The sequence below is a fragment of the Ambystoma mexicanum genome, chromosome 14, assembly GCF_040938575.1.
Source record: "Ambystoma mexicanum isolate Mex_15411 chromosome 14, UKY_AmexF1_1, whole genome shotgun sequence".
Taxonomy (NCBI): domain Eukaryota; kingdom Metazoa; phylum Chordata; class Amphibia; order Caudata; family Ambystomatidae; genus Ambystoma; species Ambystoma mexicanum.
This window is the reverse complement of record NC_090940.1, coordinates 94,149,720-94,162,903: the sequence shown is the minus strand read 5'-3', so window position 1 is coordinate 94,162,903 and position 13,184 is coordinate 94,149,720. Positions and strand designations below refer to the sequence as shown.

Below are 13,184 nucleotides of genomic sequence, written 5' to 3'. Positions count from 1 at the left end.
ACCAAATCCGGATCTGGCAAACGGGGTTTCTGGACTGGTGCCCTGCGAAGAAAATGCATGGATGCAGAAATATTACAAGCCTGATGCTTTATTATTGGATACCCTTCATTGCTTCCCATACAATACATGTCCCGCTGGATCACCATGAGAGGGCTTTTCTAAAGGATTGACTATGGGACTCAATGTATTTTTTGGTGTGGCGGGTGGGTGAACTCTGGGGAGTCTGCCATGCTCCACCTACAGGGGTTGCATCAATGAGCGAGTGGCATCCCCTGTCCCCCAGTCTCCATGACCCTCATGTAAGCGACTGTCCCTTAACCTTAAAAAGTTCCCTCGTGGATGATTCATGAGCAAGCTCACTAAAAACGATTGCTGCAGTAGCAGATTCAACCTCCAGAACCCCCCCTCCTCCTAGGACCAGTCTGTCCACTCATTTATGCGGGAAGTTTGGGCACATGTTTTAAGGCTTACTCCATATCAAAACCCTGCAGCTGAGCATACTCTCGACAGCGTGGCGCACTGCCATTGTGTGGCAACCCAATGGGGAATGATGCACATGTCATTGGCTGAATCTTGAAATGTGTGTAGTCTAAGCAAAATCATAAGAGCGACTTATCCGAGCTCCAACTTGCCATGGCTTTGGAGGCTTTGCACTGGGGCATGGAGCTATGTTATGAGTACCAGATGACACCACTTATTATTATTTATTTCTTATATGGTGCCACACAGCCGCAGGCCTCAGGGCGCACGCTCAACATTAAAAAACCAGACAATACAAAAGCGACTGAATCCGTGTGGAAAGCTGTCGGGCAACAATTGTGCTGGTTGTCTAAAGTGTTACTTGTGATTTACTTTGGTTGGGTTGAGCATGTGTGAAGTGTCTACTGTCTTTGTGCTCCTCAATGAGATACTAGTTAAGCAACTTCCGAAGCCCAAGAGTTTGTCGGCCTTTACAAGGAGCTACAGCTAGGAGCATAGGACACATTTAGAGGTGGGTGTAGGGCCAGGGGCGACCACAAGACATTGCTATTAACGCAACTCATTCTCCCATATTACGAGCTCTCCAAGTGTCACAGCCTTTAGGCGTAGACTTATTTTTTTTAAAATACATATTTATGCTTCATTTACAGATTTAGTTCAGTTCGTATTGAGTCATTATCTGCAAAATCATATCTAAACACCCTTTCTTATTTATTTTTGTGTAAGACTTTTCATATTCATTTGTGTTTTTTTAACCTTTTTTTTATTTACATCTTTTCATATTTCGTTTTTGTTGGTAAAATAAATTCCTGCCAACTCATGCCATTAGCTTTATTCATGCCATTCTCACCCATGCACAGAAAAAGCAGCACATGGTAAAGGGACAGTGATTCTCATCTTGTTAAGTATGTGTGCAATAACCTGGAGGTATATCATGTGCAAATCAATCTTCAGGAGTCATGTAGCTCTGAAGACGCCCCCTCATGTGCCTTTCCCGCAGATCCGGAGGTGAATGCTCCGTTGCGGGATAGCCTTGCATTCCAAACACTGCAGCTGCAGGTTACACTTCTGTTTGCCTAGGGCAGCGTTTCAGAAAAGAGAACCTTATAGGTTTCCCCTTACCCTGCATCCCTTAGTTCAGAAACGTGGCCTGTCGGGACTTGGGGGATAAGTCTGGAAGTTTTCTTTAGAAAGTAGGGTGAGGAAAGTTCCCCAAAATGCACCCCACGCCCTTGGCTCCAGTGATCTTGGCTACAGCTAGAAATGTTTTTACTTTCAAGCTGTGCTCACCTCGACCCTCTCTGATCACTAAACAGCTTACTTGTGGTAGGATTTCATGTGTGACCGATGTATGATGGACTATTACAGGTGTGATCTTGCAAGATCAAATATTGCTACTATAAAGCCATGAAAGTATCAGTTATCAACATCTATCAATGATCGTAAGCAAAACCATATACTGTGCACCGATTGTTCTTGTGGTGTTCATTTCGCATAAATAACATTGCACAGCCACCTGCGACTGATCCCCGCCACACAGACATGACCCCCGACCCGAACCCTGCATCCCTTATCAGTCCAGCCATCTTGATGATGGAGTGTTTAGTAGTGTGCACAATGACAACTTCTGGAAATGAAAGTAAAGTAGAACTACATCGCCAACACTTTCCCAGATTGTGACCCACCCTCGCTGCACTGCACAGCTATGTTCACCCACTTTATCCTTCTTGGTTGTCACCCATGTGATGCTAGATGCTTTCAACCGCTGCTTCACGGGTGCACATCCTTTTTTGCACTGTTAATGGAAAATTCTGTTATATTGCAAGAGTTGGGAAGATATATCGGTGCAGTGATGCACTGAATAAAGTAGTGCAGGCTGATGCTGAGCTCCTTCACTGCATCCTTGCTCTGATTGCAGGTAGTCCTACCTTGAAGATGGCATCAATAATTTAGATAATTAGAGATATTTTCTTTCCAGGGTTAAAAGTTTTGGGAATGTTTCCAGGTTTGAGCTTTTACACCAGACCTCTGTCTCCTGTCCCATCTTGAATCCCATCCCAGCTGCCACATAACATCTCACAGAACAGTAACTGGGTGACAGAAGGAACATCCTTGCAGTTCAGTGTCTAGAATCAAAACACACTGGATAATTGCGGGTGTCTAAAACTGTCAGATTTAGGGGTGCTGTATGTTTTTGCAGTGTTCAAAATCTTGCACAATGCATTATTAAACTTTTCCTTCACAAACAATTCAATTCCTTTTAATTGCAACAGTTATGTTTATTTTTGTTTTATCTAAGGAAGGACATGTTTAACAATGGACTCAGTCTGAAGTCTCTTTCCCAGAAAATCCTCAACTATTCCCTCGATAAGTCCATCTGGCTGCGATGCAGTGATTGGGAAGCAGAAGAGTTGACCTTGGAGCAGGTAAGCATTCTGAGTCAAACAGCATGTTGATTACATTTAAAAGCCACACTGTCCTCCCACTGCTAGATTGCATTAGTCTAGTTTACAGGAGGAGGGACATCTAAAGGTTGAGAGTTTGTGGAGGTGGGAAACCTCATCGGGAGGGACACAGTGAGAGGCTACTGACTGGGAAATTGCATTGGCGAAGAGCAGGAACAGTGAAGTAAGCATGAAGGAGAGGCTGTGCCACAGATTGATGAGCAAGTGGCAGAGACAATGAGCGTGTGGGGCAAGGACGAAAGACCAAATGGGTGTGGGCAAGAAGGGACAGAGACATTTGGGCAAGGCAGGGACATGGAGTAACACAGTGTGGGCACAAACGGACAGTAAGACTATGGGTCTAATCCGAAGCTTGGAGAACTATAAACTAGTAATAGACGGGAACGATCAATAAAACTGAGGCAATGCAGGGGTATGGAGGAACACCGAGTTGGGAGTAGAGTTTACAGTGAGCATGGTGAATGCTGCAGTGAGAGCAAGATCATCCTTTCCCTCCTTTTCACTTGGCAGACTTGTGGTAGTCTTTGAATACAATGAGTTTGTTGGTGTCTGGATTGGCTTTCCAAACTGCTCTGTCAAAATGGCCTTTACCCCTCCAACGTGAACCAGCTTCCTTGATACTAGCGGTCATAGCTGAGCCCAGCAGAGCAGCTACTTCTCCTGTGAAAACCTACACATCACATAGATTCTGCTTTTGAATTTTGTAGAACGAAGTACTCTTGGCACAAGTAGACTCTAGGCCTTTAGGTTATCGGTGTGCAACGGCTCCCCTTCCAAGCAGAAGCTCAGGGTGGAGACACAAACCAAGGAGTTTCCTATCCAACTGGACATCTCTCAAATATGTTCAAGAGTAATGCACATCTACTACTGCTTTAGACCTAGTCAACGTGATGTGGTATGTTTTTTGGCAGTTGTAAGGCCAGGCAAGGAGAGGGCAGTAGATGTAGAGGATGAGTGGTTTAGGTAATGCCATGTAAGTTACGTGACATGAAATACATCTTAAAGAAAACATCCAGTGACCATGTGCACATCCACAGCTTCTATGTGTGCTTTAACTGTAGGCTGAAACACCTCGAAAAAGGGCTGAGTAGGGGGACAGGTCATGATGAATGTATCTTCCCTACTTCATAGTACATCAGATTCTTTTCACCTCTAATTTTGTTCTGCTCCCGATATCCTTGTTACTGTTGTAATTGAAAATGAATACTATCTGTTTTTTAAATGTTGCTTCGTGCCAGATTCCTCCTACTAAGCACTGTACAGATGAATTGTATTAACCATGTTAATGGTACTCCAATTATCGACCTTTGAAGGATGAAGGGCTAAGTGGACAGTGCTAGTATTCAGACCTGTCAGCAGATTGCACAGTTTTGCCCTAGGCTAGCCCCGACTTAAGTATCTTTTGCAAGCGTAAGAAATGTTCCCGTCTCCCACAAGGTGAAGACAATTGGACACCACATTCAGTGAGGCAAGAGGCCAAGGATTCCATTGCAACTTACCACTTTTAGTATACCCACTAAAAACTCCATAGTCTCTTTAATCAATCTTCGAGTCCAGTCTCTAAGCGGGGCACTGGGATTTGAACCTGTGGTGCTCTGAGTTGTCTTGCTTCCAAGACAAACGCTTCCCCCTAGATATCCTCCGGGCCTTATAAACTGTGCTAATAAGCTGTATTATTATGCAATGCTTTAACTCGCATTTCATTAGCTTCGGAAGCATGGTCGGCTGACTTGCATTCAAAGATTTCAACCCGAGTCGCCCATACTACTCCCTTCTCTGAAGCAGAGGCAGTTACCCACCACTGACCACGCCCTTGAAGTTCTCACTGTTGTAACCATGCTGCACAGTGAGGCCCCTATAGCATCTGTGCTGGGGTGTTAGTCAATTACACACCATATGGTTGGCATTGCTACAGTAACCTATAGACCAAAGGCACAAACGCAGCAGGCAAGGAAACTGTTTACTGGATACCAGAGGGTTTAAAGGAAGTGGTGTCCTCCAACTTAAAGGAGTAGGACATCATCCTAAGAATGGGATCTCAAATGCAATGTTTGCGAACAATGAGAGAAAATATTGCAGAGTGCACTTACTTTGAAGAGCCGTCCTCCTATTCAGAGCTTTCTTTGTACTGACGGCTCTTCTAGGGCAAGGTATAGGGCAAGGTAGGACAACTGTGCCACCAACAAGGGTATTCATATTTCCTGAACAACAATAAATATTGCCACATTCTCTTAGGGAGGGATAGGCTGTTTTCCATAGGGAAGCACATATTTTTGTGCTATCCATGCTTTGTGTAGCTCTCTGAACCCTCTTTTTGACCGAGAATTATCTTCTGTTTTCTTAGCAACATGATTGTGAGCTATCAAAGTTCATGCAGTCTCTACCTCTAGTAGAGACAACTAGTGATGAATGATATCTCCCTTGTTTTGCGAAGACCAAATACTTTGTCCAGTCAGCGGCCTAGGATTTTAAGAGAGCAAGGTCAATTATCTGAACTTTTAAAGGTCACTGAACATGCTGTTGGAGGGCGAAAGGGTACTTTTCAGTGCTAAGATGTATTTCTAGAGGCCAAATACGCTTAAGTTCATTTTTTTCAAAATGAATGGAGCTGGTATTGCCTTAAAACGATTTTGACCTCTACGTGGAATGAGTGGGTTGGCAGTTATAACTTAGAATGTTAAAGGTCTGAATTACCCACAGAAGAGGAAAAAAGTGATGGCAAGGATGTGGAGGGCAAAGGCAGACTTGGCCTTTTTGCAGGAAACCTACTTACTTGATGAGGCAAAAAAAATACCCGATCAGCTCCAGATATCTGTGTGAATTGTTTTTCCTCTAAGTCAAGAGGAGTTGGTATACTGATTAGGAAAGATATGGCTAGTAAAGTAGAAAGAGTTGCAATGGATGATGAGGGTTGGACGACTTTTGTAGATGTTATATATAGTGGTAGGGCGCTAACGTTTAATTGTGTTTATGGTCCTTGCCCTCTAGGGAAAGTGTTTTTTTTAGGTAATTACTCAACTATTGCGTGATATGCATGGGGTAATGTTAATTTTAGGAGGTGACTTCAACTGTGTCATTGACCATAAAATGGATCATACTGGCCAATACAGAACCACAAATTTTGGAATATGTAAAGAATGTGCTATTTTTCTCTAGGTTTGACTTGGTAGATGGAGGATTATGCATCCATCCGCGAAGGAATCTACATTTTACTCGTCGGTACATGACTCATTCTCTAGGATAGCTTGTATATTAATATCAGACAATCATATAGACAGGGTTTTTGGTGTGGATGTTAGGGAACGTGAAATTTCAGATCATGCACTGGTGGATTTCCATTTAGATCTTGGCAGGGAGTTCTTTTTTGTCAGGTGGCATCTTAGAACAGGGTTTTGGAAGATTTGGATACAGTGACGGGTATTCATACATTTGAAGAGTTGCTTTTTGGAAAAAATATGGGTTCAGCAGATGCCATTATGGTATGAGATAGCTTCAAAGCGGCAATAAGGGGGGTATTTATTATGAAAAGGACTTTTATATTAGGAAAAAATGTTTGATGGAACGGAAGTCACTTGAGGCAGAACTATCCCACCTACAACAGAAATATGCGCAAGATAGGAAGATCGCAGATCTATTGAAGATGACTCGTGTACAAGATAACTTGGCTAATACAAATGGCAGGAAAAGGCCTCCTCTTTATGAGACAGAAGTATTGGGAAAGTGGTGATAAGAGTGGCAAACTATTGGCCAAAAGATTAAAAGGGGTGACTGAAAAATCACACATCCAGGGTGTGGTGGATGAACATGGCCAAATGGTGATGAAAAATATGTAAGTGTTTTTGATCTTTTTCTGAGACTTTATAGCAGAGGATGCCTTTCCTTTGTGTGAATTGTATAAAAATGTTGTGCAGGGTCGGGATGTATGTCCATCTATGCAAGAGTCCTTGATCACATTGATTCCAAAGCAGGGCAGAGATCATAAAAAATGTGGGAACTATTGACCAATTTCATTACTTAATGTAGATGTGAAACAAGTTGCAAAAGTATAGGCGAATAGATTAGACAAATCTATTAGGGATTTAATTCATGTTTCACAGGTAGGATTTATGAGAGGCAGGTTTGGATATGATAATATTAGGACCATCTTGATGTGGCGATTCTTTCGGATACAGTATTGGTATTCATGGATGCAGAGAAGCCGTTCGATAGTCAATTGGGAATTTCTGAAATGTACTATGCAAAAGATGGCTTTTGCTAGATAATACAGCGATGGGCAAAATATGGGTGAACAATGAATTATCTGACTCATTCCCTTTTGCACGAGGCAAGGTTGCCCCCTGTCACCCTTTTATTCAATATTGCTTTCGAGCCATTAGTGACTTACATTTGATGCGAAGAAGGAATTGCAGGCCTTGGTTCGGGAAAAGAGAAGTCCAAGTACTTTCTTATGTGGATGACATGGTGATCATTGGCTCTAATCCGGAAGAGGGTAGTGTGATTTTGAAAAATGCATTCAAAAAGATAGGTAGACTTTCGGGCCACAATGTTAATTGGGATAAAATTGAGGGTTTTCCACTTTCAGCGACCTGGAGGAGAGCGGAACTGTAAATGGTCGGAATCTCATGTGAAATATTTAGGGGTTTATTTAATCAGAGATTTGAAGAAAATTGTAGAGTTTTTAATTTAGATAGGTTGACGGAGACATTGAAAAAAGACGTGAGGAAATGGAACTGGTTAACCCGCAGTATCTGGGCAAAGGTCAACGCTATTAAAATGACTCTACTACTTAAGGTGCTTTATGTTATACAATCATTACCTCTGAGGTTCTCAAAAGAATTCCTGAAGAGGATTGATCCGATTTTTCAGTACTTCCTGTAGGCCGAGAAGAAAAAACGAAAGTTCGTACTACTACGTAGTATTCAAGAGGGAGGTTTTTACCCAGACCTTCATAGAGGATTCGTACTGAAGAAAGCAGCTCACTATTTGTTATCCGGAAATACACTTGTGCTGATGTGGTTATCAATTGAAAGGGATAGATTTCATCCATTCATATTGAACAATATCTACTCAATGGGGACAATACCAAATATTGATGTCAAATTACCCACTTCTAATGTGACTAGAGAAGCGCTTGCCTTATAGTTGACTAATTCTGATAGGAATTTGTATTTGCATTATAAGGCTTATCTTGGCATCAGCATGGTCTTCAAATTGCTAATAAAACATTGAACTGGCATAGTTGGATTTCAAAAGGAGTTTTGAAGATAAGAGATGTGCTGCGGGATGGGCAATTAATACCTTTGTGGAAATACTTTCTGTCTAGGGTCTGGGGAACAGGGACGTATGTAGATGTAGGGATCTCTAATCTCTTTTTTTGCTGAGAGTGGACATGTTCTCTATGCCAATAGAGTGACACAAATGGGTGTGCTGTATTTGCATCATGGCCATGCATGGTATCCACGTATATTAACTTAGTGTCTATGGATCCATTCATTGTTGAGTCTTTGGAAAAATTGAGGGGGGCATGGGAGGAGGATTTTGGTTGTGAAATTATAGATGGAGAATGGATGCAAGTACTGTGCGCAGGTTTAAGAAGTAAGCAGGTTTTTGAACGTGAGACTCCCACATCTGAAGATTTTGGAACGCTTCTACTGGACTCTGGTTCAGATTTGATAGACAATGACACTCGATGGGGATGTGGTAAAGAGAGAGGCACCCTTATACATATGTTGTGGAATTGTTCTAGGTCAAAGGAATTTTGGGGGAATGTGTTAGACATGAAGGACACGATATTATCAATAAGCTTTCCAAGAATGCCTCTCTTTTGCTGTCTAGTAAAGGAAGGTGTAGAATTGCTAAGCAATGCAGTCAATTGATTGACAAAGTAATAGTACTAGTGGCAAAACATATCCTGAAAATTAGGAAAAAGCCACAGATAGAGAACTGGGTGAATGATGTGCAGATGTCGATAAACGTTTGTCCCGAAAACAGAATCAAGAAGCAAATGATACCGTTTTAATAGTTTGTATGGTACGTAGGAGTTGGTTACATTGAATGTGGCTTTAGTTGGTGAACGAAACTCAGGGTAGTAGGGCTGTCTATATATTGTACAGGTGTGTGAGTGATGTCCCGCCTCCCTTCTTTTTTTAAAAATGTCCTTATGTGTTTGTTTTGTGTTAGGTTCATAACTGCGATAAGCAAGTTTTGAATAATATTAAGTCACGTTATGTTGCTTATACCATGTAATTCATTTTTTTAGGACTTCTTAGATGTGTTGGTGTATTCTGTGATTAGTACTGCGAGTGATTTTAATCCCAGTGTGGTACTATTAATTGTATTCAGTGTTTAAATTGATTATTTTCATAGTGAAATTTATAAATAAAGTGTTCCTCTTTAGTTCCTGAAAAATGTCCTTCCTGTCTATCCACATCCCTCCTTTTCTCCTATCTTGATATTTTCACGTCTGTAAGCATCCGCCAGTCTATCTTTTAACCTCTGAATATGTGACTTTGGTACCGGGGCACAAAGCTCTAGATGTGCCCTCTAGGACTGGTCACAACCTTCTGTGTTGATGATTGTCCCAAAAAGATAAAAGCGTATGCCTGCTTCAACAATGTAAATATTGCATCTTGAATGTTAAACAGTATTACTATACTTGTGTGTTCAATGCTTCCCACTCTTCTAAAGAATGTTACCGTATTCTTCAAAAACACTGCTCTCCCAAACACATTCTTCTGTTAGTTCAAGCAAACCTTTTAGGTTCCCCCTATGATCATTGCCTCGCTCAGCGTGTAAGATCTCTTTTATGAGATATTTGCCAAGTGACAAACTCCTGGCCCAGTTCCCAGGGGTCTGAGCTAGGCATCCACTTGTCTTAACGTGCCAAGCCAAGCTGAGCTAGAACGCTTTGCAGAATCTTACACTTCTCCATGATTACCAATTTGGTCTTTGAGTTGGGATGGGCATGGAGCCAGGTCTTGTTCGGATGATACTATTGTCGTAGTTAGGCTGATGCCAGCTGTGTCGCAGCATGTATGTTGTTAAATCGATCAGCCGCATTTGACAGCGTAGATTGATGTCTCCTTCACAACTACCTCCACCATATCCGTGCAGTTGGATTATCCTGAAGGGAATGCAATTATATCCGACTGATTCCTTGCTACGCATTGGTACTAATGAATCCTCCTTCTGCCCTATGACCTTTTGATGACCCCAAAGGTAGGCACGCTTGCTGCTTTTATTCTATTTTTGTATGCGCCTCCTTGCCGCCTATTTGGTGGTTAGTTAATTTGGTATTATTTTCTTTACATTTATAACATTGCTGATCACTTATGGCCCCATCTAAATGCTGCCAATAAGTGGATGCATGAAACTGCTTAAAGTTCACCATTAGCAAGACAAATCTTGGATGTCCCATCTGCTACAGGTCTTTAGGCTTCTGATTTTTGCCCATTCGATATGGGCCTCTATTCAGCATCGATTAATTTAGTGAAATATCTTGTCATATTGCAAGGCCCCCCTGACTTTGTGCCCACGTGTTCTGTTGATCAGGCATGTTTCTACCAACTTTAACTCGGTTGCATTCTTCACTTTCTCTTCTTACCATCCAAGGTCGCTCTTGTAAACAGTCTGGTGTCCTCCCACCTTTTCCCCCAAAAAACATTAAGAACGTGGCGACCAGTAAATCATATCTGCCTTGGTAGTCATGTCCTTAATCCAAAATTCACAAGATGTGCCAGAGACGGTGAAAGCAGCAACACACAACCTCCAATTTTCCACTTTATTATATTTCTCCCTAAAGCATCCCATATGCCTCTAACTCTCGGACTGCATGGTGTCAAATGTGCTGGCTACCCATACCTGCTTCACATGAATCAGCTGTAACAATCTGGTGCTATTGTTGTGTTTTCTTTTAAAAATGTTTTTATTTTATTGATTATTTGTAAGGCGCTTTATACAGTAGAACTGTGTTTCAAAGCACCACACGGATAAGTGGGAAGGGAACCGGGCAAATGATGATAATGGCAAAACCAGTTAAAATACAGCTGTGGTCCTACTACGCCTTGTGGCTTTCGGGCAAGCAAATGCATTGAGGAGAAGGGCAGGGGATGGGGTTGGAAGGAAGAGCAGAGGAGTGGACAAGTGCTGGAGGAGGGCCCGGGAGAGAAGTGCTAAGGGGAGCCAGGAGGAGAACCTCAGGCTAAGTGCTAGTGCAGGTGACTCTCAAGGGTGGGATGGGCCGCTGCCAGGTAGGGGCCCGCAATGGCAGTGCACCTGGGGGGTGCTGATTTGACTGGGAAGCAGGGCCTGGGATCCTGTACGATTCATGGGGATCAGGCTACCGGTCACAGCGGCAGTGGGGTGATTAGGAGGGAAGGGAAAGGGGGAAAGGGTAAGAGAAGAGAAGAGAAGAGGAGAGTTTTGAGCAATTTCCTGAACTTAAGGAGGTCTGGTTCAAGTCAGAGAGGGGCAGTGAGGCTGTTCCAGAGGGAGGCACCAGCCGAGGGGAGAGACCTGCTCTCCCCCCCCCCCGCTCCCCCTCTGCCTGAGAAGCTTTTGACAGTCGGAAAGTTGGAGTTAGAGGAGCGTAGGGCTCTAGAAGGGGAGTATTTGGGAGGGAAAGTTGTAGATGGCGTAGTCCCAGGCCCCAGAAGGGCTTGTGGATGATGTAGTGGGTCTTAAATTTGATCCTTGCAGCCACCGGGCGCTAGTGGATTTTAGGGCTGGAGAGATCTGGTCCCTGGGCTTGAGGACAAGGAGAAGTCTTGCAGCCCTATTCTGGATTTGCTGGAGGGGGAGGAAAGAGGGAGACTGAGCAAGAGGTTGTTGCAATAGTCCAGCCTGGAGAGGACCAGAGCTCTGGAGACGTTGAGCTTCTGGAGGAAGGTGAGAAGACAAAGAATACCTCTGAGAAGGTGGAGCTGGAAGTGGCACTTCTTGGTAAGATCCATGATGTGAGGGGTGAAGGAGAGGGCAGAGTCGAAGATGACCCCAAGGTTTTTGGCCTCACAAGATGGTGGGGGTAGAAGGCCCAAAGAGGGTAGCCAGAAGGTAGGAGGAAAAGAGGGCCCGGGTGGCGGACAGACCGTTGGGGATGAGAGAGGAGGAAGGGGGGGTGGTTGGAGGTTTTAAGAAAGCTGTTTATCATCACTATAACACTGGAAATGAGGAGTGAAGGAGGAGATCAGGTGAGCAAGAGGGGCGAGGTAGAGATTGAAGAGCCATGGCGATGGGTTAAAGCCTTGGGGGATGCCACATGTAGAGAAGGTGGTGGAGGAGAAAGGACTCAGTCGCAACTGGGAAGGGCGGTTAGTGAGGGAGGAGGTCAGCCAATCCAGTGCCCGGTCAGTGATGCCCGTTGAGTCACTGAGTCGTTTTATGAGGATAGATTGGTTGACCGTGTCAAAGGCAGAGGAGAGATCAAGGAGAATGAGAACAGCTGGAGGGTTGGAGTTGAGATTGGTAAGCATGGTTTTACAGGTGTTCAGGAGAGCAGTTTCCTTGCCTCTGGATGCCCGGATTCCAGATTGATGGTTATGAAGGTCCTCAACCAGATCAGTGTGGAGGATCAGTTGGGGTAGGACCAACTTCTCCAAGAGTTTACTCGGAAAAGGGGTAGTGGAAATAGGGCAATAGTTAGTTGGGCAGGAGCAGTGAGCAGACAGCTTTTTTAAGAGTGTGCTTGAGGGATAGAGGGAAGAAGCCAGTGGCGAGGGAGTGGTTACAGAAGTCAGCAAGAGCTAGGGCAAGAGAGGAGATGCTGTCCTTAATGGTTTTGGAGGAGCACAGGGGCATCTGTTTGGTGGAGGCCTTCATAGAGCGAACCACTTTAGAGACCTCATCTGGTGCTATTGGCAAGATGGAGGAGAGTGAGGGGGGCCAAGGGTGGCAGGCGTGAGAATGGAGATCGAGATGGAGGTGGGGTGGAGGAGAGTCAGGACAGGATGTCCTGGGCTTTGGATGTGAAGTGGGAGGCCAAGGCAGTATATAGGGCCTGGGAGTGAAGGAGAGAGGTGGAAACTGCAACTGGATTGAGTTCCTTGCAGATTTTGAAAAGTTTTGACCGTGTTGTTAGTGGCTCCAGAGATGCGGGCTTGGATGTGGGCCCGCTTCTTTTGGGCGGATAGAGAGGCGATATTGCCTTTTGGAGCAGGTGGTAGGCCAGTTTGTCAGAGGGTAAGCCCAAGGTGTTAGGGAGAATTCTCATAAATGGCTAATTTCCCTTACCTAATGAGTCCC

At 43.9% G+C, this 13,184-nt stretch overlaps 1 protein-coding gene across 2 annotated transcripts in view; it reads left to right on the top strand.

The window, feature by feature from the left end:
• The window catches only part of EXD2 (exonuclease 3'-5' domain containing 2), a 286,183-nt gene that overhangs the window by 66,693 nt on the left and 206,306 nt on the right, over window positions 1-13,184 (top strand). For both annotated transcript variants that reach the window (XM_069638588.1, XM_069638589.1), the window contains one exon: window positions 2,780-2,906. In XM_069638588.1, coding sequence (XP_069494689.1) covers window positions 2,780-2,906 — 127 coding nt within the window. The remainder of the gene's footprint in view (window positions 1-2,779; window positions 2,907-13,184) is intronic.